Source organism: Pleurodeles waltl, chromosome 9 (assembly GCF_031143425.1).
Source record: "Pleurodeles waltl isolate 20211129_DDA chromosome 9, aPleWal1.hap1.20221129, whole genome shotgun sequence".
Taxonomy (NCBI): domain Eukaryota; kingdom Metazoa; phylum Chordata; class Amphibia; order Caudata; family Salamandridae; genus Pleurodeles; species Pleurodeles waltl.
In genome coordinates, this window is record NC_090448.1 from 1,011,604,726 (window position 1) to 1,011,629,948 (window position 25,223).

The following is a 25,223-nucleotide window of genomic DNA, read 5'->3' on the forward strand; positions in this document are numbered from 1 at the left end:
TGTCGGGTTGCAGATGGTCAGTGGTGTAGGAGAACCACCAACAAGCCTTGGTAAATGCAAGAATGAGCAAACTGAAAGTTTCAAGGCTGAAGAGGACCAGCACAGTCCAGGGGTCTCGACCCTTGGAGGGGAGTCCGGGCTGACCCTCAGCAGTCAGGAGAGCCAACAAAAGCAGTCACAGCCCCCACAGGCAACCCACTGACAGCAGGCACAGTAAGATGCAATGAGGCCCAATCAGCACAACTGGAAAGGTGACCCACATCGCTGAGCAGCAGAGAGGAGACTATGCAGAAGAGAGAAGTGCTGGGGGCCAGGGTTACTCTGAGCCAGAAGAGCAATTGGAGCAGGAGACACCAAGTCTTGGTAGCTGCAAATGTTGCAGTGCACATGGATACTGTCCTGCAAGGAGAGGCAAGGGCTCAGCGTCTCCAAAGTTGGACAGCTGGCAGAGTGGACCAAGGGGATCACTCTAGATCACCACTTATGATGCAGGATCCACACGGTTCCAGAGGAGAGTAGATCCATAAAGCTAGACGTCACTGCTTTAGGTATCTGCAGATGCAGGGGAGTAACTCCCTCACTCCAAGGGAGATTACTACTTGCTTCTTGGCGCAGGCTGAAGTCTCGCTGACCTCAGAGGATCCACAGCCGGGGAAAAGTTGCAGTTGCTTGAAAGAGCCAGAGAAACAATATTACAAGGTGAGGTCGTCTCAGGAGTAGCAGCTTTGTTGGTTCCTGGAGAGTCCAGTTGCGGTTCCAGTGGCCAGAAGTAGAAGTAAACAATGCAGATGAGTCCTGGTGGAGTTATGCATGTCGAATCCGGAAACACACCCACAAGGGAGTCCCTAAATAGCCCTAAAAGAAGGTTTGGTCCCCATGCTAGGTAACCATCTATCAGGAGGGGTCTCTGACGTCACCTGCCTGACCTGCCACTCTGATATCCCCTTGGATCTCTGCACATCGTGGTTTCAAGGTGGCAGAATCAAGTGGCCACCTGGAGGAGCTCTGGGCACCACTCCTGGGGTGGTGATGGACAGGGGAGTGGTCACTCCCCTTTCCTTTGTCCAGTTTTGCACCAGAGCAGGAACTGGGGCAAACTGGTTTATGCAAGGAGGGCACAAAATGCACCCTTCACAGCAAGCCAGTGGCCTGGGTGATGCTACTCCTCCCAAGCCTTTTAACACCTATTTCCAAGGGAGAGTTGTTGCTTCCCTCTCCCACAGGAAATCCTTTGTTCTGCCTTCCCCTGCCTGAGCTGGTCAAGCAGCAGGAGGGCAGAAACTTGTCATGGAGTGGCAGCTGCACGGCTGCCTGGAAAACCCTAGAAGACTGGTAGAAGCAATACTGAGGGGGTTCTCTAAGGAGCCCCCAGAGTGCATGGAATCTTACAACCAAAACTGGCAACAGTATAGGGGTATAATTGCAACATGTTTGATACCAAACATACCCAGGTTCAGAGTTACCATTATCTAACTGGACACAAGTAGTGAGTGACCTGTGTCCGGTACATGAGTAAAATGGCTTCCCCTTACTAGTTCCTAAGGGCACCTCTGCTCATGCAAGGGTGCCCACACACACAGAGACCGGCACCCTGCCATCTGGGCTAGGATGGCCTACCATAGGGGTGGCTTACATTGACTTGGTGCAGTGACCTGTGGTGAAAGGGTGCATGCATGTTTTCATGCAGGCTGCAATGGCAGGCCTGCAAATACATTTTGCATTGGCTCTCATGGGTGGCATAATAACATGCTGCAGCCCATGGGGAACCCCTGGTGTCCTAATGCTCTGGGTACCTAAGTACCATATACTTGGGACTTGCAAATGGACACCAGTATGCCAACTGTGGTGTGCACAAAGGTCCCAAGCAATCAAATTCAGAGGGGAAGAGCACAATCAGTTGGGTCCTGGTTAGCAGGATGTCAGTGAAAACTGTTTAAGCACACTGATAGCAGGCAAAAAGTGGGTGTAACCATGCCAAAAAAGAGTGACTTTCCTACAGCCTTCACTTCTCTTAGATGTGTTGGTGAGCTCCAAGCTTTACCCTTACAGGAACCATTCTTTCAAATACACAGAGACAAGGTGGTTCTTCACACCAACCCTAAATTCCTACCTACGGTGGAATCTCAGTTCCATCTTAAACCAATCTATAGAATTGCCAGTTGTATTCACTCATCCAGACTCTGTTGCAGAGATAGCTCTTCATACATTTGATGTTGAGTGTTCATGTATTACAATCAAAAGAACCAAAACTTTTAGGAAAACCAAGGGGGGAATAAGCAATGTCATTCCAAATTTTATAAATCCTTTATACAAATCCGATGCAAGTTAAGCACCACAAGTAGGCTGTATCACTTGAAATCCTTTATTTTATTGCTACCTTGCTTTGGATTTTTATAAAGTATGAATAATATAGAATTACATTGCTTATTTCCCCTTGATACTGTCAATTGAGAAGAAGTAAATACAATCTGCCTTCCTTAGTGGATGTGTTCATGTGATTGGTGGCAGGTAGAACTTAAAGGGATTGTGCAGAGCTTTTTTTATAAGGGGAGTATGTTTACATGTGCAGTGTTTAGAGACCACTACTGCCATTTTATTTGTAGTTTAGGAAAACCAAACAACTTGTTGCCTTCTCGCCACCACACAAAGCCAATCCTATTTCCAAATCAGGCATAGCTACATGGATTGTAAAATGTATCCAAACTTTCAGTGCTAAAGCCAAAAGACCTTTAACTGTTCCTCCCAGAGCACATTCCATTCAGAGGAGAAACTATGGCATTTTTACGAGATATTCCAATAGCAATCATATGTAAGGCAGCTACATGGTCTACACCCCACACATTTACCAAACATTATTGTGTGAATGTATTAGCATGCCAACATGCTAACTGTAGGCAGTGCTACATACACTTTTCCAAATGACTGCAACCCCCTCAGGTTAGCCACTGCTTACAGAGGGTGCTGATTTACAGTTTATGCAGAGCATGTGTGTATACAGCTACACATGACATCAAATGGAAAATGTTACTTGGTGGTTGCAGTCTTTTTACTTTTCACTCACACCTCTCACTTAATCTTCACTCCATTCACACGGGCTGCGGAAAAACAATCTAACAATGGAGTTGATGTCCATGCGCATTACCAAAAAGAGGAGGAGTCCCTATACCTTGAGACTCAAGACTTTTCAAAGAAAAATTACTTGAACCAATTCCGCACCCAGCACTAGATGACAGGAGCTTGTGAATCTGCAGCAATACATACCACAAACAGATGCTTACTGCGTAAGTAACATTCTATATATATATATATATATATATATATATATATATATATATGTCTCTGAACTCCTGCAGTTTGCTGCCTTGTTTTTCTGTGTGATGCCCTGCTATCATCTCACATTATGTTGCATTGAATCCTGTGATTCTTGCCTGATACAGCAATAGGTGGCTGATTCCAATTTGGACTTTACAAAATAATATTAATAGTGCCAGTAGTAGTTCAATGTGTATAGTAGAGAGTAGAAAAAACAACAAAGAATACATGTGGGGCATAAGAATTTATGTAAGGTTGGAGTCAGAAGTAAAAAGAATGGGGAAAAGCCAGCTTACAGGGAGTGCAGAATTATTAGGCAAGTTGTATTTTTGAGGATTAATTTTATTATTGAACAACAACCATGTTCTCAATGAACCCAAAAAACTCATTAATATCAAAACTGAATATTTTTGGAAGTAGTTTTTAGTTTGTTTTTAGTTTTAGCTATGTTAGGGGGATATCTGTGTGTGCAGGTGACTATCACTGTGCATAATTATTAGGCAACTTAACAAAAAAAAATATATACCCATTTCAATTATTTTTCATTACCAGTGAAACCAATATAACATCTCAACATTCACAAATATACATTTCTGACATTCAAAAACAAAACAAAAACAAATCAGTGACCAATATAGCCACCTTTCTTTGCAAGGACACTCAAAAGCCTGCCATCCATGGATTCTGTCAGTGTTTTGATCTGTTCACCATCAACATTGCGTGCAGCAGCAACCACAGCCTCCCAGACACTGTTCAGAGTGGTGTACTGTTTTCCCTCCTTGTAAATCTCACATTTGATGATGGACCACAGGTTCTCAATGGGGTTCAGATCAGGTGAACAAGGAGGCCATGTCATTAGATTTCCTTCTTTTATACCCTTTCTTGCCAGCCACGCTGTGGAGTACTTGGATGCGTGTGATGGAGCATTGTCCTGCATGAAAATCATGTTTTTCTTGAAGGATGCAGACTTCTTCCTGTACCACTGCTTGAAGAAGGTGTCTTCCAGGAACTGGCAGTAGGACTGGGAGTTGAGCTTGACTCCATCCTCAACCTGAAAAGGCCCCACAAGCTCATCTTTGATGATACCAGCCCAAGCCAGTACTCCACCTCCACCTTGCTGGCGTCTGAGTCGGACTGGAGCTCTCTGCCCTTTACCAATCCAGCCACGGGCCCATCCATCTGGCCCATCAAGACTCACTCTCATTTCATCAGTCCATAAAACCTTAGAAAAATCAGTCTTGAGATATTTCTTGGCCCAGTCTTGACGTTTCAGCTTGTGTGTCTTGTTCAGTGGTGGTCGTCTTTCAGCCTTTCTTACCTTGGCCATGTCTCTGAGTATTGCACACCTTGTGCTTTTGGGCACTCCAGTGATGTTGCAGCTCTGAAATATTGCCAAACTGGTGGCAAGTGGCATCGTGGCAGCTGCACGCTTGACTTTTCTCAGTTCATGGGCAGTTATTTTGCGCCTTGGTTTTTCCACACGCTTCTTGCGACCCTGTTGACTATTTTGAATGAAACACTTGATTGTTCGATGATCACGCTTCAGAAGCTTTGCAATTTTAAGAGTGCTGCATCCCTCTGCAAGATATCTCACTATTTTTTACTTTTCTGAGCCTGTCAAGTCCTTCTTTTGACCCATTTTGCCAAAGGAAAGGAAGTTGCCTAATAATTATGCACACCTGATATAGGGTGTTGATGTCATTAGACCACACCCCTTCTCATTACAGAGATGCACATCACCTAATATGCTTAATTGGTAGTAGGCTTTCGAGCCTATACAGCTTGGAGTAAGACAACATGCATAAAGAGGATGATGTGGTCAAAATACTCATTTGCCTAATAATTCTGCACTCCCTGTAATGTAAAACAATTTGCAGGCAGATGTTAAAGGTATAGTATGACGGGTCACATGGCTAAAAATAATAATTGCTCTGAATGGAAGGCTGTATGTAAAGTATGCAAACAGAAAGGTTAGTAAGTTATTCTTGTAGAAGTAGAGATAACAAAGGGAAAATAAATTAAATTGAACAAGTAGATGATGAAAATAAGAAATAGTGTTACAAATAACAGGAAAGAAGGGGGCAGTCCTCACGAAGTGCTTATCCATTGTAAGAAAGTCAATATGTTTGATTCTGATGCAAAATTCACGATTATTTCTGAAAATATTTAAAGATAAAAATGTGCCAAACTTAAATTAAACTGGACCAGGCCAGCCGTGTATATGGTGGTGAACCCATATAGTTAGCATGATACTTTGAAGGTGAACAGGAATATATGAATAGATATGTTGTGTGCAAACCTTTTGTTGTATTTAAGGGAGATGCTGTTAATAGTTGGTTCCACCAGAAGGATCTAGGAACTATCATGAATCCTAAGTCAGATCCACCAATACAATTGAGCAGGATTGTTGATCTGAAAGTTCTTGATCAGGAAAGCATCAACAAAATTGATTTCTGTAAAGAATTCCCAGAAATTAGAATGCTGAAATGGGTGCATATGCAAAATCAAACTTAAAGAAGGCTTGCTACTGATTAGTTGGCAAAGAGAGAAAAATTCCCATAGAAATAAGGTGTTCCATCACAAGAGCTAAGAAAACAGCCGAAACTAGACCAAATTGCATTCTCCTGAATCAAAATGTTGAGTAATGAATGCTGTATAATCCTTAGAATCCTCATATAATATGACCTGATGGTAGGCAGAGGCTAGATCCAAAGTGAAGAACCACCTGGCACCTCCCAACATTACGAGCAACTGCTTCTCCGGTGGGCCTGATGTATTCTTTTTTATTTAAGTACTACTTTTTGTGATACACTGTTGAAGTTGTCTTCAGCCATTAGATTTATGAAACATCCTCTTGTATTATGATAAATTTCTGAAAGTGCAATCGAAAATACTTTGATTTTTTTATAGCACTGGATGAACTGAAAGACTATTATTAACTGCAAAGTGATTATGATCTGTGACCAGCGAAGGGTACTTTACTGTAAAGGAGGGTGTCTCATAAGAGTCATGCGGCCCATGTCATGTAACCTTAGTCAGCCCTGGCTGCTAAGCCACCATCAGTTGTCATCCTAAGATTTTTGAGACCATGCATAGTGTCAACAGTGAAACTACAGCTTTCAGAAAACAACATCCCCAAAAAACGTAATTGTCTACAAGTATCAGTTGCTTGTTTTCTTAGCCGATGATACAAATAATTGGTAAAGCCAAAAGGTGTGACCTGTTGGATTTGCCAGTGCTTGTTTCCACTGGCACAAGATCCATTTATATTTCTAACTTGTATAACATGTTGTTTTTTTTGTCTTTCAGGAAAACAAAGATGACGAAAGAGTATCTGCTCTAAATTTAATAATCTGTCTGGTTAGCAGGTATTATTAATTTTAACATTTGTTTGATAAAAGTTCACTGTGGTAAACTGGTGAAAGTAAATATCTGTATGGCTTGTTTTTTACAGCTGCTTTTCTGAACCTTTAATCTCCAAGTAATGATGCAGCTTTCTACAACATCAAGGTTTACTCAGCCTACCTCTAGGGATCGGCTCATACACCTATTGGCAATACAAAATTACCCTAGCAGTAATTACTATGATCCATAACTGTTTTTATCAATATATTGTAATAATATATATATATATAACTGATTGCTGTAGAAGCAATCAAATAATATAAATACCAATGTATTTCTTAATAGAAGTCAGCCAAGCAAGGTAAGACGAGCTACACACGTGAAAACAAAATTGAACACAAATATAAAGCCATAATAATTTTATAATATTTATAATTATCATCCAATTGATAACAAAAATTGCACATTTCAGGTCCCATTGACAAATTATCAGAACTTTAATTTCGTCTGGAGAAGTTCTAGTCTTAGTGCTGAAAAGAGTTACACATTCTTTATATCACGCTACCATCCATTTCAGACTCTAAGCAATTGTGACAGATATAGCAGTAACATGTAGAACGTACATCATTCACGTGTTATAAGAATCGAAGACCAAAACCTTGATATAAATCACTTTCAATAAGACAGATCACATCCCAAAATTCATATATATATATAAATATATATATGTGTGTGTGTGTGTGTATATATATATATATATACACACACACACACACACACAAAGAAAAATTTACAAAATATATATCATCAAATAATAGTAATCAGAATTGGCAAGCTAGAAAATAATAATTTAAAGAAGACATTCATATTCATGAATTTAAAAAAAATCACATCCATAAATTTTTTGATAAACTTTCCAGATAATCCATATACATATTTATTTCATCATAATGCATGGATTCAAACAATGTTCTCTTGAGCAGGGCAACAACCACAGTTAATCTGAAACAATGACATGCTGTCCCATTACAAACTGAGACAATACACAGATATTTACATGGAGAAAGTAAATACATAAATGACTCGCCATAGTGCAGAAATGAGCAAGAAAGAGGAAGTTAAAAAAAAAAAAAAAAAAGCATAGGCAAATAGGACAGTAGTACTCTTCTGATGCTCTGACATAGTTATCTTAAATAGCAGGAATGGCCACATCTGTAAAGGTGATCAATTTCCAAAAGTTACAGAAATTCTTAAAACCACACTTCTCCCAAACACTATTATTGTACTCACCTGGAATTCGCCCAAACACTATTATTGTACTCACCAATCATTCGCCAACTAGAGGCCCGATGGTACAAATTTCCTGCGCTACACTTTGATGACTGTAACGTAGCCCTAGAGGGCCAATGCCTGGTCTGCGGTGATCATTTGCACAGTCATTGTGGCCAGGACTGAAAAACACATCCTCCCAGTATTTATGGACCGCAGGACAGGCCGAAGCCAGCATCCACCCCCCCTGCATCCCAAGCATCAATCATCCTCCCTCAAGCTATATCTGTGAAGTTTACTTGGGGTTTGCTGCAGGGATTTATAGTACGAAGTTTACTGCTAGATGACACCTGCCCAGTTTGCTTACATCCATATTTCCATACCTCATCTGAGATTACACAACCTACTTCCTTATTTCAGCCTCTCCTAGGTCCCAGAGCAGGGGCCTCAATCTCCTCTTGTGCTTTACAGTAGAGCGTGGTGATCAGGTGTGTAGTAGGTGTCGATTCAAGTAAGCTATCCAGCATGGTGTATGCAGGGGGCTCGCCTGGGAGCTGCTTTTAATGCGATGGTATGTGAAAACTGCCAGGGGGCGTCCAGGCCATCCAGGAATTCTACCAGTATTAAAGTGCCTTTGGTGTAGGTTATCTCAGTGCCGCAGAACTATCTCTTGCAATTGGGATCGCACTAATCACTTTGTGTGTGGCCGGTTTTAGTGGGTGATAGGTTAATAGCAGGCGGAGGGGAAATAAAGGGCACCTGTGCCAGTTTTTTTCTTTATTTTGTCCCATGCTCTAATGGTGTATTCCACTGTAGTGTATTGACTGACGATAGTGGTTAGTGGGGTTTCAGTTGAGGACTGTGGCAGAGCTGGCAACATGTGATCTGTCTCTACCGCCAAGTGTAGAAGGTAGGGTGTGGGTCGGTACCAGAAAAGTGCTCATTGATACTGTGCGCTCGGGTAGTAGAGTTCTAAGTCTGGCGCCTCAAACCCATCTTTTTGAAACGGTAATGTGATGGTTCCCCATTTTTTTTCGTGGTGGTTTTCTAGCCCAAGGTAAGTGAACTCATTTGTGCCTTAAGTGACAAAGATTGCCGTCAGTGGGAGTAGCATATTTAAAAATAAGTAAAGTAGTTTAGGCAGCAGTAGCATCTTGATTAACCCCATACAACCAGCTAGTGAGAGTGGGAGTGATATCCACCTAGAGATCTGATCTGTGATGGTGACAAGCTTATTGCTGTAATTTGGATCCTAACAACCTCTTTATCCAGATGTAGCCAGATGCCAAATTATTTGAGCGCTGTGGAAAATCCGGCATTAACTGCAATGTATCGGCTGTTAATGGAAATATCGAACATTTCTCCCAATTGGTATGCACACCTGAGTATGCAACAAATCTTGTAAATTCAAGCAATATAACAGTAATGCTTTCACTGGTTATTCATATGTACAGCGTAATGTCTTCTGCGATGTGATATAAATGTATTTCTGTTTGTGAACCTAAGGGCATGCTCCGAATAGAGCTGTCAGAACCTAGCTATCAGTGGTTCCACAGCCAACGCCAAAGCAAATAAAAGTGGAACGAAGGGACAGCCCTGTCTATTACCACGCACCAGTTCAAATGGTTCTGACATCTCTACATTTATGCGGACTCTTACCCCAGATTTGTTGTATAATAAACGTATCCATCCCAGAAAGGGGTGGCGAATTCCCATTCTCTCAAGGATACAAAATAGGAAGTCCCATTCCAGGAAATCGAAAGCATTGGTGGCATCAAGGAATATCGCAGCCTTATCCAATTCTGGGTCATGCATCTGCAGTATAGCAAATACAGTATGCAAATTATGTGCTGTGGAGCGCCCCAGAACAAATCCAGACTGGTCAGGCCTAACCAAGTGGGTCATGAGGAGCGCAAGCCAATTGGTTACTGGTTTTGTTAATATTTTGACATCACAATTAAGCAGCAACACTGGGCAGTAGAAATCACAAAAGAAGAAAGCATCACATAGTAATCTAAGACTACATTTAGAATGCTAGTCGGATTTTGGCAGGTCGCTCCCTGTGTGTTTGCTTTCTCTGTCATCAGTGGTTCCTGTGTGCTTTATCAGCTTGGCTAGTGCCTTCCTAGGCCTCTCTTTCTCTCTGTCGTCTGCTTTGTGCATATATGCCCATGAATTTGCATTCCTGTTAAGCCACCTTGTTGAATTCAGTGTTCTTAGTTCTAATTTGTTCTAAAGGTGTCACTGTGCCCCACCCCCTCCGCCTATGTCAGCTCCAGGGACTCGAGTCCACCCTCTAAGGGTGTGAAGTCTCTGCTCGGGGATGGAGAATTCCACTATGTTCGGCTATGTAATTGCCCCAAATGGTGACCTGGAAGATAGTGCCAGGCAAGTCCACAGTCTCATCATTCCTTTCAAAGAACTCTTATTTTCGCCTGCAGCTCATCTGTAAATACTTGGTCTAAAAGGGTTTTGGCAGAGAGTCACCAGCTGCATCTCACAGGGGAAGCATCAGGCAGCTCTATCTTCTGCAGCACCGGGGAGTGATCTGAAATGGCATGAGCAATATTATCCGCACTGTGGCCACCTCCCCAGTCACCTGACAACAGTCCAGTTGGGATCATCTCCTGTGCCCTTCGGAGTAGAAGGTATCTTCTCTGGCATCAGGATGTTTGGACCTCAACATATAACATAAGTGATGTTCCCTTATTGCATTTAAAATGCATAGAGGTCAGGCTGCGGTGGCTGGGGTAGTACGTGCAACCAACATATCTGTTCTTTCTTGTAACACACAGTTAAAGTATTTTCCCTAGATTAATGTGTGAGGATTTGAGGATAGGACCTTCCCCAAAGTTCTGGGTTGTCTGCATTCAGGCAGCAGCAATTTACAGATGTTTTCTTTGAGGTGGCTAGCTTTCCCCATGTGCTAGCATACCACTCCAGATCATCTCTGCAATAGCTCACTTCACTGAAATGGACCCCATGTTTAATTAGAATGTTCACCACACAAGCATATGAGGAGTATTATGAGAATAGTTTGAATTATGCCCATTTAATGGAAAAATCATTTTATGACTTGGGTGCAAGATGTGTCTCCAACAGGAGTGCAATATACATCTAATGTTGACCTAGATATGAAAAAACCCTGCAATATGAGGCATGAACTATTAAGTCCCACACCTTCCAGGTCCTACATATCAGTGGGTTAAGAAGTCCCACATTGCGAGTATTTGCTAAGTAGGTAGTTGAATGTCAACAGAAGGAATGTCCATAGTTTCGATTAGGTTGCACACACACACACACACACTCCTGAGTCACTTTGCAACACCATGTCGACATGCATAACCTCTCTTAACTTTCTCGTTACCTTAATTCCTTCCTCCCCCACCAACTCTAATAGTCATATTCCACCATGACAAAACACCCACCCTAATTATAGCAACCATGAGAACCAAATAATCAAACACTCAATATGAACACAATTACAGTAATCAAGTGTAAGAAATAACCCGTTGTGTAACATCAAGATCCAGAGTGGGACCCCCAACCTATGTTTCCTGTGGGGTGCTTTTTAAATCACTGGTGCTAAAGGAAGCTTTCTCTTGGTGCGCACTGTTATAGGACCGGGACTACTGCTCTTCCATAACTGTTCTGACCTCAGGAAGGGGAAAGCATGTGTTTGGGGGGAATATGCCGTCGGCTCCCCTGTGGGTGTGAAGTGCATTCTTATGTAGACGCACTTAAGATCTTCCAAACCCAGATTCCATGTCCGTGACCTTTCATGTGGGGCTGTGGAACCAAGTTCGAGTCTCTCTCTGCATTGGCACAACATACTGTGATTGTAGGCAAATCACTTAATCTTCCCATGCTTAAATAAAAATAAAATGCGACTTTGGTTAATAATACGGGTGCTCATGTAGAGTGTTCCAGTACCTTGTGGTAAATAAAAACAGCAGAAAAATCCTCACAGAGGTAGAAAATAAGCTTTAGCATGGAAAAAAAAAGGCGACTGGATGTGCATTTAGTGGCTGGTTGTACAAAGTGAAGCCATAAAACAGGGCAAAATCATGGATTCCCTGCTTAACTTGCGATTTTAGGCATATAATTTATTTGACCAAAATGTTTTATTCTTTGCATATGAAAGCACTTTCAAATATGCAAGTTCAGAATGATAGTTGTACAAAAACCTACTGTGTTTGATTTAATAGACTATAATGATTCTCTGTAATAATGGGGACCACCTTCAGTGTAGCCTCCTTCTTTTTAAACTTTAACTGTTAGTGAACTATCATTTTTAATAAGAACTTCTATGTGCATTCCTATAATATGACCTATTCATGTCAAAGCCTCCACATGTTAAAGATGTCTGTTATATGATTTACGTAGCAAATATTTTTAGGGCCTGACACAGGCTTTAAGAGCCAAGCCAGACGCTTAGCTCAGCTCTGGTTCGGCTTTTCCTATAAATATGTTTGCTCGCCCACCTGTGCCATAAATAGTGCGAAAGAGAAAGGACCTGCATAGCCTTACATTAGAGGTTGACATTGAAATTTAGAAATAAAGAGTTATCTTCTCATTACATTAATAAAATGGTAGACTATTCCCACCTAATATCATTAAGACATACCATGTTTGTGTTGGTAGGGGGAACGTTATCAACACTGGTCTGCAAATAGACGTGTGTGTGATTTAGGGTATACAGGCTGGTTTGATTTTGGCTTAGAAAACTGAAGGATTGGTAATGCAGAATATCTTTGCCTCTCCACTCACAGTGCACGGGTACCACACCTGTACAGCCCCATAGGAGTTTAAATTAAATTCTGCACGCCAAACCTCATGCCTTGTCTTCTACATGCACTCCCTATTTCCCTAAAAACCCTGTGCTAGATTGGGACTTCTGAAATATTTCTCATGATGCCCTCAAGAAACCTCTTTGGTCCAAAGCAATGCTTCTGATAGGAGGACCCACTGGGACTGTCTCTAAGCTGGAGCACACACAACATGGGCATAAGGAAGTATGAGATCTTGACACCTGGCTGTCATCCCTCCTGAAGCAGCAGTCTGGGACAGACATAGGATATACCTGACCTAGAAACGTCCTCCCCTTGAAAAACAATCTACAACCAGATCTCTTCCCCGTGCCGTTCATTAAATGGCAGTGCTCAAGTAGACTAATCTGCATCTTCTTGATAAATGAAGTGTCATTGAATTTGTAAGGTAGCCTGGCCTCTCCCTTCTCACTTCAGTGTCTTTGTTTCCTCCATCCAGCTACAGGAATGCAGGCAATGTACTACCATTGTCTGAAAAGCTATTCTCACCTTCATCCTATGCCACGCCAAGCCAGGCACATCCAAATGCTTTCCTTTCGTACTTTGGTGAAGCATTTTTGAAGCACATTTTAAGGCTAAACATCAGAAGACATGGCTCCCACGTTTGCAAAAATCTCCTCTTGATGTTTGCATTATTTGCCCTGTATATTTTCTCATGTTGCTTTGATCACGAGGGTATTGCATCATTTTAGTGTAACCTAAAGTGCTCAATAGTTCACTATAAATGCTTCCCACCATTAATTTCTGTTTCCAACCTTTCAACTATCTATGCTGAAGCAATGATCTACCAGTAGCCTAAAGACGGACTTACCCTTCAACTGATTACTAGGGTCTATCAAAGGCTCCTCATTCAGAATTATCTCACATGCAAACAATGCTTCTTTTTTCAGTTTGGTATCTTCAGAGTGCATGTTATGTCAGACATGGATTCTGTGTATACAACACTCACTGAAAATGTTAACCTTGACTTAAAACTTCCAATTATCAGTTCTGCTTTTTTTTCTTTGAACAACCCTGTCCTTGCTGTCCAACCTCTGCTTACTTCCCCTCAGATTCATTCACATGTTTTCCTTAATCGCTATTATTGTATTTGTGCAAATTGCTCACACCTCATCTTAAAGCTTGCAACCTGTTCTTCTTGGTAAATCAGTGTGCAACCTAGAAATACCTAATCTGCTCCAGTTCATCTACTAGTCCCAACAACCATCTCCATTAACTCATATGCGCCCCCATTTAAGAGCATACACAATTGGTACTAATTTTAATCTACCTCAAAGACACTGCAATGAACATGGAGACATGGTATGGTCTCCTTGAGAGAACTAGACTAAGCCCTTTACAAACATAACCACTTAACTTAGTTCCTTAGCAAAGTACTGCTAGGCATCAAGCAATTCAACACCTTGTTAAGGCTAGTAAGCGAAATATGAATGTAATTGCAATACAATACATACTAAACGATCTGTTCACTTTCTGTAGTATCCACTCCTGGTCCTCCCGTCCTCAGTCCTTCAGCTACCATCTATTGGTGAATTGACAAAGGATCAGACAAAGGGTCACCCCTGAAATATCATCTTGGTTTAAAGTGTGAATGATCTCACTTCTGGCAAATACCACTGATTCTGGTAGCTCACTCGCTTAGTGAGTTGTCTTTGGCATTAATGGCCTTGACTGCAGTGCACAGAGACCATTCACTGCCGCACACAGGGCAGAAAAATTAGAGGGAACATTGCCCCAGCTAATATCGAGGGTGTCCAAGGAGTCCATAGTATCTCCATCGGGTGCCAACAGCCATTATTAGTGTTGGCTGAGAGGCCGGCTGTGCACCACAGAGGTTGTGGCCTGAAAGAGCATTAGAGTACCATTGCAGCAGCTCCAGTAGAGGTGATCATCCTCCCACCATCTGTATGAAGCCATCTTATGTGCATTGTTGTAGTGGCCATCACCGGCGTAGGCCGCCAGAAAGGTGGGTTTGCCACTACAGGCATCGGACAGGCTTGTTCATACCATCCACACAAGATATCCGCAGCACTGCTGTGCGCAATCTAGTCTGGATCAGCCAGCCGGGACAAAGTCCACAGCGGAGGGATATGCCCATCATTCCTCTTGAGGAAGTTTGCACAGACATTCATCTGTTTTGAGGATTGAAATATTTTTTGCTTTTCCCTGGTTGGAGCTATGCAGCCTCACCGGATAGAGCATTCCATATTGTATGTCTACTTGCTGGAGATTTTGTGTGGCAGCAGGGAATTTTCACCTTGCCAACTGTACTAGTAAAGTCCGGGACGAGGGATGCCTAGCTTTCACTTGAACGTCAGTGTCAGTTTCTCTCTGACAAGGCAAAGGGCAGTGTCACGATCGCTAAAGTTGATAAAGCAGGCTATTATGAGATTAGCTGCTGCTCCACATGTGGGTCTGTTAGCTGAAAACCTGTGGGCCCTCTTTACCATAAACAGTGGGGATAGGGCATCTGTAGGAAAGTACCCTCTTTTTGGGATGGTTACCCCCACTTTTTGACTGCTGAATGTGTTCTGTCCCCATAACTTTCGTTGCTTAGGACTCAGCACATCCCACAATTGGCATACTGGTGCTCCCATATAAGTCCCTAGTATATGGTACTACTGGGCATTGGGGCACCAGGAGTTCCCCTTGGGCTGCAGCATGTATTGTGCCATCCATGGGAGCCCATGCAAAATGTCGGCATGCCTGCCATTGCAGCCTGCGTGAAATGTTACATGCACCCTTTCACTACAGGTCACCGTAAGTCACCCATATGGTAGCCCCTCCTAGCCCAGAGGGCAGGGTGCAGGTACCTGTGTGTGAGGGCACTCCTGCATGAGCTCCAACTCCATTTCACTGGACTTTGTAAGTGGGGGGAAGTGCTTTTACCCGTGTACTGGACACAGTTCACTACCTACGTCCAGCTACATAATGGTAATTCCAAACCTGGGCATGCTTGGTATCAAACATGTCAGAATCATACTCCAATACTGTTGCCAGTATTGGTTGTAGGATTCCTTGCACACTGGGGGCTCCTTGGAGGACCCCAGCATTCCCCCTACTAGTCTTATGTTATTTTTTTGGGGGCAGTCCACACTACTGGACTGCCTGGACAGGTTTCTGCCCTCCTGGTGCTTGACCAGCTCAGGCAGAGGAAGGCGGAGCAAACTATTTCCTGTGGGGGAAGGGATGTAAGACCCTCTCCCTTGGAAATAGGTGTTACATGGCTTGGGAGGAGTAGCCTCCCCAAGCCACCGGTAACCTTTGAAGGGCACATTTGCATAAACTGGTTTTCACCACTCCAGGGACCCCTGGTCCCTGCTCTGGTGTGAAACTGGATAATGGAAAGGGGAGTGACCACTCCCCTGTCCATTACCACACCTGGGGTGGTGCCCAGAGCTTCTCTAGGTGGCCACGTGATTCTGCCATCTTCAATCCAAGGTGGGCAGAGGCACCTGGGAGCATCTGAATGGCCAGATCAGGCAAGTGACACCACAGCACCCTCCTGATAAGTGGTCACCCTGCTAGGTGACCAGTCGCCCTTCCTGGGCTATTTAGTATCTTCCTTTTGGGTGGGGTCCTCTGATTTGATGTGCAAGATTGCAGCAGGACTCCTGCATCGTTTACTTCATCTTCTGGCCACTGAGACTGCAAGTGGACCCTTTAGGAACGACAATCTGCAACTCCAGCGATGACTCTGATTTGCAACATTGTTTCTCCGGCTCCTTCCAGCAGCTTTAACATTTCCCTGGCTGTGCATTCTCTGAGGGCGACAAGACTTCAGGCTGCACAAGAAGTAAGAAGGAATCTCCCTTGCAATGAAGGAGTTACTCCCCTGCATCTGCATGCACCAACTGCAACGACAACCAGCTATGTGAAACCTCTCTCCTCCGGAACTTCATCACAGGTGGTGGTCTGGAGTGGTTCCCTTGGTCTATCAGCTTTCCAACTTGGGAGACTGTATGCCCTTGCCTTTCCTTGCAGGACAGTACCCCTGTGCACAACGACTCTTCCAGCTACCAAGGCTTGTTTGTTCCTCCTCCAAGGGATCTTCACGCACCATGTAGCCTCAGGCCCCAGCACTCCTTCCTGCAAAGCACTGTCTCCTGTCTCGCTCCAGCGACGTAGGACTCCTATTTAAGTGTACGGAGTGGGCCTCGCTGCGACTCTTGAGCCTGCTGCCTGTGGGGGCTGCGTCCTCTTGTGACTCTCCAAGCTGCTGAGGGTCATCCCGGACTCCCCTCCTTGGGTCGAGTCCCCGGGACCTTGCTGGTCTTCTTCAGCCTTGCAAAACCTTCTTCTCAGACTCCTGCATTTGCCAAGGCATGTTGGTGATTTTCCAACACCACTGACCAACTGCATCATGACCGCCGACGTGGACATCACTTGCATCACTCCTGGAACTCCTCTTCTGCTCCGTTGCTACACTGCTGACCTTTTTTGTCCACCGTCGACCTGGTCCTGCATCCACAGAAGGGTGGGTAGTGGCTCCTGCCACAGCCGGATACTCCAATACGTAATGGACTTGGTCCCCTTCCTTTGCAGGACCTCTTCTGTCAGGATTCACCTTTGTTTTCTCCCACTTTTGTTTGGGTCTTGCACAGTCCTTTTCCAAAGTCCTCCTGTTGGGTTTGTGGAAAACCAGGTACTTACCTTAACTCCCCTGGTCCCGGTTACCTCTTGGGGCTCATAGTTCCTCCAGCTCCCCTCTACTGATACCACTTCCATGGGTGGGGGACTGCCTTTCACATTCCCCTTTTTTAGTATATGGTTTGGCCCTCCCCTAGGGCCCTCACTATTTGCTATTGTGTTTTCCATTGTCCATTGCTTTATATGCTATTTACTGATTGCTAATGTGTATATATAATAGTGTGTCTACTTACCTCCGGTTGGGCTATTACCTATACAGAATTTTAGTATTTGTGTTACCATAATAAAGTGTTTATTTTTGTAACACTGTTCTTTTATGTGTGTACATGCTGTGTGACACTGCCTACACTTCACTAAAAGGGGATATCTGGACCTTGTATAAGGTGATAGCAACATAGGTGCTCACCACACACCTCGCCAGCTTCCTACAATATCCATCCTAAGGAGTGCTGCCAGTATCAGTTCCACATATTCCTCAACTGTCCTTGTGTCCATGGATTCAGGTACCTCGAGAGGTGTTATTTCAACATGATCTCGCTTCTAGATCTTTCCTTTTCCATATGGAGCAGGGATTCACCCTTAACTTCGACCATGTCTGAAATAGGCTGCTCTACCTCCTGCAGCCTGGCATCATGCCTCTCCATTTTGTGCAGCATAGCATCTTTTCTGGATGAAATTCATGGCAAGCTTCCCAACGTGACTTGAATGAGGGACTTCACATCTGCATCTTCTTCTTCCATGTTGACTGCTGTACATAGCTGGGCCATAGGGGGCTCCGTATCAGTTGCCTATGAGCTTTTATATGCATCGAATTTGAGCTTGGATTTCCTGCTGTCACCGCAACTCCCCCCACCCCCTAATATCTTTAATCTCTATCGTGGGCGTTTATTGCTACTCTACAGGGCCCCAGCACCCCCCTTCTGACACTCACCAGGGCCATTGCAGGATCGTGAGCACCTCCTGTGATCCTGTATGCTTCTGTACTCTAGGTGCCCCCCCACTAGCAGCAGGCTCCGGTCAAAGTCAATATGAAGGTCCAGTTTCCACTACAGAATTTGTTCCCATGGCATATCATCATCGCAGTTGAAGTGTTTGGGTAACTCCAAGAAAGTTGAATCTGAAATCTGCCTTTCTCAATCAAAAGAGCATGCCAGTGTGTCTATTGTCCTCACTTTTGATCTCTATTGGAGCAGATTCCAAATTTGGTTCCAGCACACCTTGAATTCCTAGGTCTCTTTGCGACACTGCAGTAAGTAAAGGCCTTCAGAGAGACCGTGATGCGTATATTTGGCATTTTGCCTGCTTTCTCTTGCACACCTTTAGGTCCCATTGATCCTTAGTGATCTCCAGTCAGACTTTCGCAAGCGGGTCTACCCTCAGTGCTTCTTGAACCCACATCGGGTTCAGCACTGACTCCTGTGTCAATTTTGGTTCTGATGCCCTCCTGTTCGCTAGTCTAGACACTGGAGAGAGGATGTGTAGCACATAGTACTATCTGACTCAGAGCAGAATCAACCTCCATTGAGATTGTGCATTGATTCAATTGTCAGGCAGCCTTTGGGTCTTTGGGCAACTCTTCCGATTCAGATACTTTTTCCTTACTACATTATAGAACCCAGACGTTAAACAATCTTTTCGTCACCGACTCTGACAACTATGATGAAAGACAGTGTAACTTCTCAATATGGCAAAGAAAGCTGTTATGAATACTCTAACCGTATGAACACCCCAAAGCGGAGGGTCCGCGACATTCCGGTTATAATCTGTACTAGATCTCTGTGTGGGTATCTGAGGCTTTGGGAGTTGCTAGTCTGCTGTCCAAACATACCAGGTGGCACATGCATCCTCAGCAGTGGGAACCTAAAATGCCAGTGGGCACAACATCAGGGAGTCTGTCTGATTGCATCTACATTTTGGAGCTGACTGCCAAAGGTCTGCAAAGGTGGCTACTGGACCACAACTGAGTCACTGGCTTATGCCCCCTCTCCTAACACTACCCAGAGCTGACTGTGGTCACGGATGCATCATTATTGAGAGGCTGTTTGAGAGAGGTGAAGATCAGAGGCCTCTGGTATCTTTAAAAAACTAATGTGCATTACAGTTTCTTCAAGTTGAGGGCTATTTGCTTGGTGTTGAAGGCGTTCCTCCCCACTGTCTGAGAACGTCTGGCACAGGCACTGTTGGACAAAACTATCGCCATGTGGTACTGCAATGAGTAGGGGCGGTGGGGGTCCTGGACCCTGTGTCAGGTGGCCCTGCAACTCTGGACGTGCCTGGAACATCAAAGAATTTCTCTGTTGGTAAAACTTCTGGCATGATCTTTAAATGCCAGGGCCGACAAACTCAGACGCTTAGCCGAACACAAATGGCAGTTGCACCCAGAGTTGATGCAAGATATCTTCCAGCAATGGGGAAAGCCCTGGTTCTTCGCCACTGCTGAGAATGCACCGTATCAAAACTTTTGTGCTTTGGAATTTCACCCAGTTTGGTCCAGGTTAGTGTGGTACCTGGAGTAGGAGCATCTATCCTCTGATCAAGCTGCAGCTTCAGGAGGACCTTCTATTGCAGGGATGGGAAGTGTACGCAGTTTGCACCTCCATGCTTGTAGATTGAGTAGTGACTGTTAAACTCTTTCAACCCTCCTACTGAGGGGTGAGGAATGTCTCCAGAAAATCTGTGTATGCCAGCTGTTTTTTATTTTTTTATTTATTTATTTATACAATTTTACATAGTACCAACAACAGCAGCCCCCAATGCTCCATATGGACCGCTAGAAGTCTATTCGTGCGTGCACAAGGCAGGCCGACAGAGCAAGGCGGAGCCCACGAAAGCAAAGTCCGCAGCAGGGTCACAGCCCTCAATTCAACTACCATTCCATATACATGCCGATAGGGGCTGCAGAAAACACACCCTCAGGGAAACCTAAATGCAGGAGCACTTGGGGCAGAAACCAATATCAATCTTAACAATAACGATAAAAGGGCGGAGGTGGCCGAACAGGTCCACACAGCAGCTATGCCCAGCAAGCATCAATCTCCACTCACACAGGAGCAATATTCAGTCCAAACAGTCTTCACATAGTCTCACACCCATCAGAAGGATGCTCTCAATTTTAACCAGTGGATTACATAAAGGAGCGGAAAGGCGCCCAGATATCTCTTGGGTGAGAACGCCCGGGGCCAACTCCCAAAAGATGGACAGCTGCTCCTGACAAAATGCAACATCCCGCAGCCAGTCATCCCTCCGCGGAGCCCTGCCCCTCCCCCAGCAGACCACCACTCTTCGCTTTGGCAACAAAAGCAGCATACCAACGAGACGTTGCGTCCCCGATGGCACCCCATCCAGCAGACCCAGCAACACCACAACAGGAGAGAAAGGCAAATCCAGGCCAGTCATATCAGTTATCGCACACATCACTTCACCCCAAAAGTCGCATACCGCGCCACAAGTCCACGCCGTGTATGCCAGCTGTTAGGTCAGTTTGTTGGGTGTCGCATCAATCCACAAATTTGTCCTATTATAAGGAGAGTTGTCTGAAATGTTCTCTCCCTAGCCCTGCAAGGCAGCAAAGACTTGCTCTGAGGACAGTTAAGGGCTACTTATCTGCACATTTTTGCAGTTGATTGATTAACCTTCTTTATTTCCCTCACCTGTTGCAATGAAATGTTCAAAAGATTTGCAATGTTTGTTTCTGCTGAAATACTTTCTAACGCCTCAGTGGGCCTTGGACTTAGTCCTCGCGTTTTTAATGTGCAGTCTCTTGGACCTGATGCATAGTTATCCTTAGAAACACCTGCCATTAAAGACCGTCTTTCTTATTGCCATATATTGACTAAATGCGAGAGAGCTCCAGGCTCTGTCTAAACCCACCCTGTACCAATTTCTTCCCAAATAAGTTGGTGTTCAGGGCCCAAGCTTCATTTCTACCAAAACTGGTTGCTCATTCCTCTACGAAAGCAGAGTGGATCAATTGTGTGGACACTAAGTGAGCATTCAACATTTATATTGATTGTACCAAGGATCATTGAGGGCGCAGTCAGCCCTTGTAGAGCTTTCCAGAGCAAAAGAAGGCAAGGCAGTGGAAATACAGGCCATCTCTTGGATTGTTCTCTGCACAACATTGATTGGAATGAGGATGCAAAAAATCATAAAGCATTATAACGTTTATTTCACAAATTCTAGTTTGCAGTTCATTTGCAGTCCCTAATAAATTTGTGACTCGGGTGCCTACATCCAATTTCTGTGTTCAAAGTCGACCCAGAAGTAGTTTCATTACTCCTTTAGTTGGCCAAAATCTGGGTCTGCACTATTACTTTTCAGTCCAAAAGTTTATTAACATTGAGCCGTACTTTCCATTGTATGAAAATAGAGGTATGGACTTGCATGGACAGGTGAGTTCAGCATAGTGAAGTCAGGTGGGTCTGATCAGTGTGGTCACTGCAGGGAAATAGTCTGCTACCCATTTCCTATCTCACTGTGGAAAGCCTGATCGTAAGCCTGGCTAGGGATTTTTTCCTGACCCAACATGGACTTCCCTAACTGAAAATGAGCATGAGAGGAGATGGGGGACACTAACCCCTGCACAAATTGCCACTCAGTCCATGGGGAATTAGCAACACATGCGCCTTTAAAAGGCTGCATAGGCTATGTTCATTCTACTATATGCATTTGTGTTGCAGTTGTAATACTTCCTATTAGTCTTAAATGAAAAGCACTAGACTGTATCCCTGCTTTGGAAATATTGCATGATTTCTGCTCACGTCACTATCTGAATTAATGGTCCTGACATACTGTGATAATGCTTTTATTGTAAAAATGCCCAACCTAACACTGCACTTCAAACTTGGTTTGCACTATGCAAGTAACCCAGTTGTAAAAATAGGACTTGCCACTTAGAAAACACACATAATCACCCAGCTCATACCTCCCTCTCCCCAACAGTACACATTGGACAGTTTCCCATTTACATCCAGCACAGAGACCACGTCTAAAATGGACAGCTACATTGCTTTCAACAGCACTTGCCACCACAACACATCACAGCACCATACCCAGATTTTATTTAATCACGGGAGAAGGGGCATGTTACTTGTCTTAAGAAATGATAAGCAGTTTAGGATCTTCATTAATAGCTATACAATTTAGTATATTCCCTGCTACGCGCGTGGAACCCAGAACATTATATGCAAACAATGTGAAGAGTTAAGCATGTTTATTTAGGAGAGGCACCCTTCAAAGCCTGATAGGAAAGGTTTTCTGAATTGTAAGATATTTTAAAAAGATTTCTCAAAACTACATTGCAACACTTATAACTCAGATTGCTGCCTAACATGTCTGATAAACGAGGACAGCGTAGTCTGCTTGTCTTTAACACTAGAAGAACTAAACATCATCCTGTCTCCTAAATATTCTGGGACTTCCATGGCACATGATGCTGTTGTGTTGGCTCTCAGTAATACTAAATGAGACTGCTGAAGTCGGGCGGCAGCACCACTAGGCTGTGGGAAGCCAAGTCCAATTCCACACCATGTGACAACTGGAATTGGCAGACCCCAAACTCACTCACCTAGAGATCATCAACAGTAACTTTACTACCCAACTATAGATAGACCAGACCTCTATGCCCATAATATATAACAGTAACACTTTAACTCCGGATTTGCCATAGCCACCCCAAAATGACACGCTAAGGCACCGCCAGCTAGGTAAAGTTACAAGGCCATGTTAACTGCAGACCCATTGCTGCACAAATTCCAACAAAGTTACATACTACAAATATAAATGTCACGCAGAAGCATAACTTTTGCAGAGATGTTCAACAAATATACTTCTTTCCATCTGCTTGCAATGTGATGCTATGCAGCCGACATGCTTGAAAGCAATAAAGCTTGAGGGATGGCTAGTGCATAACAATTTGCATGTCGTGTAAAAACAAGGAGAAACCCCACCTAAAGTAGTGAGCATTTGAAAATAAGTCTGCCATGAAAGCCTTCTACTGTGATTTTTATTAATCATCCTTTATCAAGGATCTTAGCCTGTCAAGTAAGACACTAGAAGATCATCTGTGGACAAAAATGTACAGTACAGAACAACCCGATTTAACTTCAGCAATAACTCAGAATAATAGCATATACCAAAGTTGGTGTTTCGTTAAGAATCATTTTACTGTAAGGCAAACATTGTGCTCTTGTGTGATAAGGGCCAGATGTATTTGCTGGTCTCTCTGAAAGTATGTGAACTGCATCAACCTGAGTAATAAAGGCACAGCATGTGAAACTAAATATGTTGTTTCAGTATATTTACCTGCTGAACCGAAGGCTAAACTGCACTTGTTCATCTTACAGGTATTTTGACCAGCGGGATCTGGCTGATGAGGACCCTTCCTGAAGTGTCATGCTACAAAGGGGACCTTGTGAATGACATCAAAGAATATTAAAGCAATACCAGTGTTTTTTTTGTAGTGTCAGTCAACTCTTCAGGTCAACTTCTCATCAACTGCAGTGATATCCATCTATCACGTTGTACCACATGCTTGTTCTTTGTCCATTTGATCATCAACATTGTTTTTTTTTTTTTTTTTTTTAGTATTTTAGTCAATGCCAGTTCACTAAGATTAATGATCAGATTCACGATTATGCAATCACAAACCCCCACATTCTGTAAAATACATGATTTGCAACATTTTTAAAAAGTGGTACATATGTACTAACCCCATTTTGTGATTCATAAATGTTTTTCTGAATCGCAAAATAGGTTTAGGAATCATTACCAAATCAGTATTTGGAAGAGGCCTGTTACGACCATTCCTTCCAGATTGCAATTGGTAACCTATGTATCAATGGTTTGCAACTGGCTCAGCTACAGATTTCCAAGTTGGGGTGGGACCTGATTCACAAAGGCTGAAGAGATGCCTTTATAACCCTTCTCCTTTGGGAATCTAGTGACATTATGTCTGTTTCAAAATGGAAGGTTTTTTTTGTGTGTGCTTTTTTTAAAGGAGCCCTGGTTCCCTTAAAGAACACAAGCTACATTTAAAAGAAAAATAAAGTTTTTCATTTAGGAATGCAATCACAAGGATCGTGGTTCGTTATTTTGTGAACCAACCTATTAATGCTTAGGCCACTTCGCAAAATAAAACTGTTTTTGGAACCACTTTCATAGTACATCTGGCTTTAAATTATTTGATTTCATTGAACAGTTCCATCATTTTAACAACGTTCAGAAAGGATAACCTGATCATACGGGTTACTGAGAAGTGCCCAAGACTCTATTTTAAATTTGTTTCCAAAGCTTTCTGGGTTTATAGTTTACTTTTTTGTATGTTAAAGGGCTACTCTGAGTGTTCCAGTGACTTTAAGAGTCTGGTTCACACTAGCAGGACGGCATACAAGACAAGTGCCTGAAAATGGTTACAAGGCCTTCTTTTTACAATTACATCACATAAGAGATGTTTGTATCATAGGAAACTGTTCCACACATTTGGTCTCTTGTGTACCTTTATGTTACAACACAATGAATATATGTTTCGCTTGAATCCAAACGCGCTCATTTTGCTTGCCTGGGCTTCTTGTGTAAATAAATTTTAATATTGAGTTAAACAATATCTATTATTTTGTTTTAAAAGGCACTTTTAGAAGGTTTATTTTTTATTTTCACCAAATGAATGTTGTCTAATGATTTCAGCAGGTGCATTAATTCTCCAGTGTTGAATCAATGAGAATAAAGTCTCCTTTAATGGTGAAAGGCGAAGCGATTATCTAATTGATAATAAGTGTTGATGCATTGACATCTATCATTGTTTGAATTATATGTGTGCCA

The 25,223-nt window shown here is 43.3% G+C and overlaps 1 protein-coding gene across 1 annotated transcript in view; it reads left to right on the forward strand.

Moving 5' to 3' along the window:
- Nucleotides 1-25,006, forward strand: part of GEMIN2 (gem nuclear organelle associated protein 2) — a 148,812-nt gene extending 123,806 nt beyond the window's left edge. The window contains exons 9-10 of the mRNA XM_069208611.1: nt 6,622-6,680; nt 23,750-25,006. Of these exons, the coding sequence (XP_069064712.1) occupies nt 6,622-6,680; nt 23,750-23,792 (102 nt within the window). The 3' untranslated portion in view covers nt 23,793-25,006. The remainder of the gene's footprint in view (nt 1-6,621; nt 6,681-23,749) is intronic.
- The last annotated feature ends 217 nt before the right edge of the window (nt 25,007-25,223 follow it).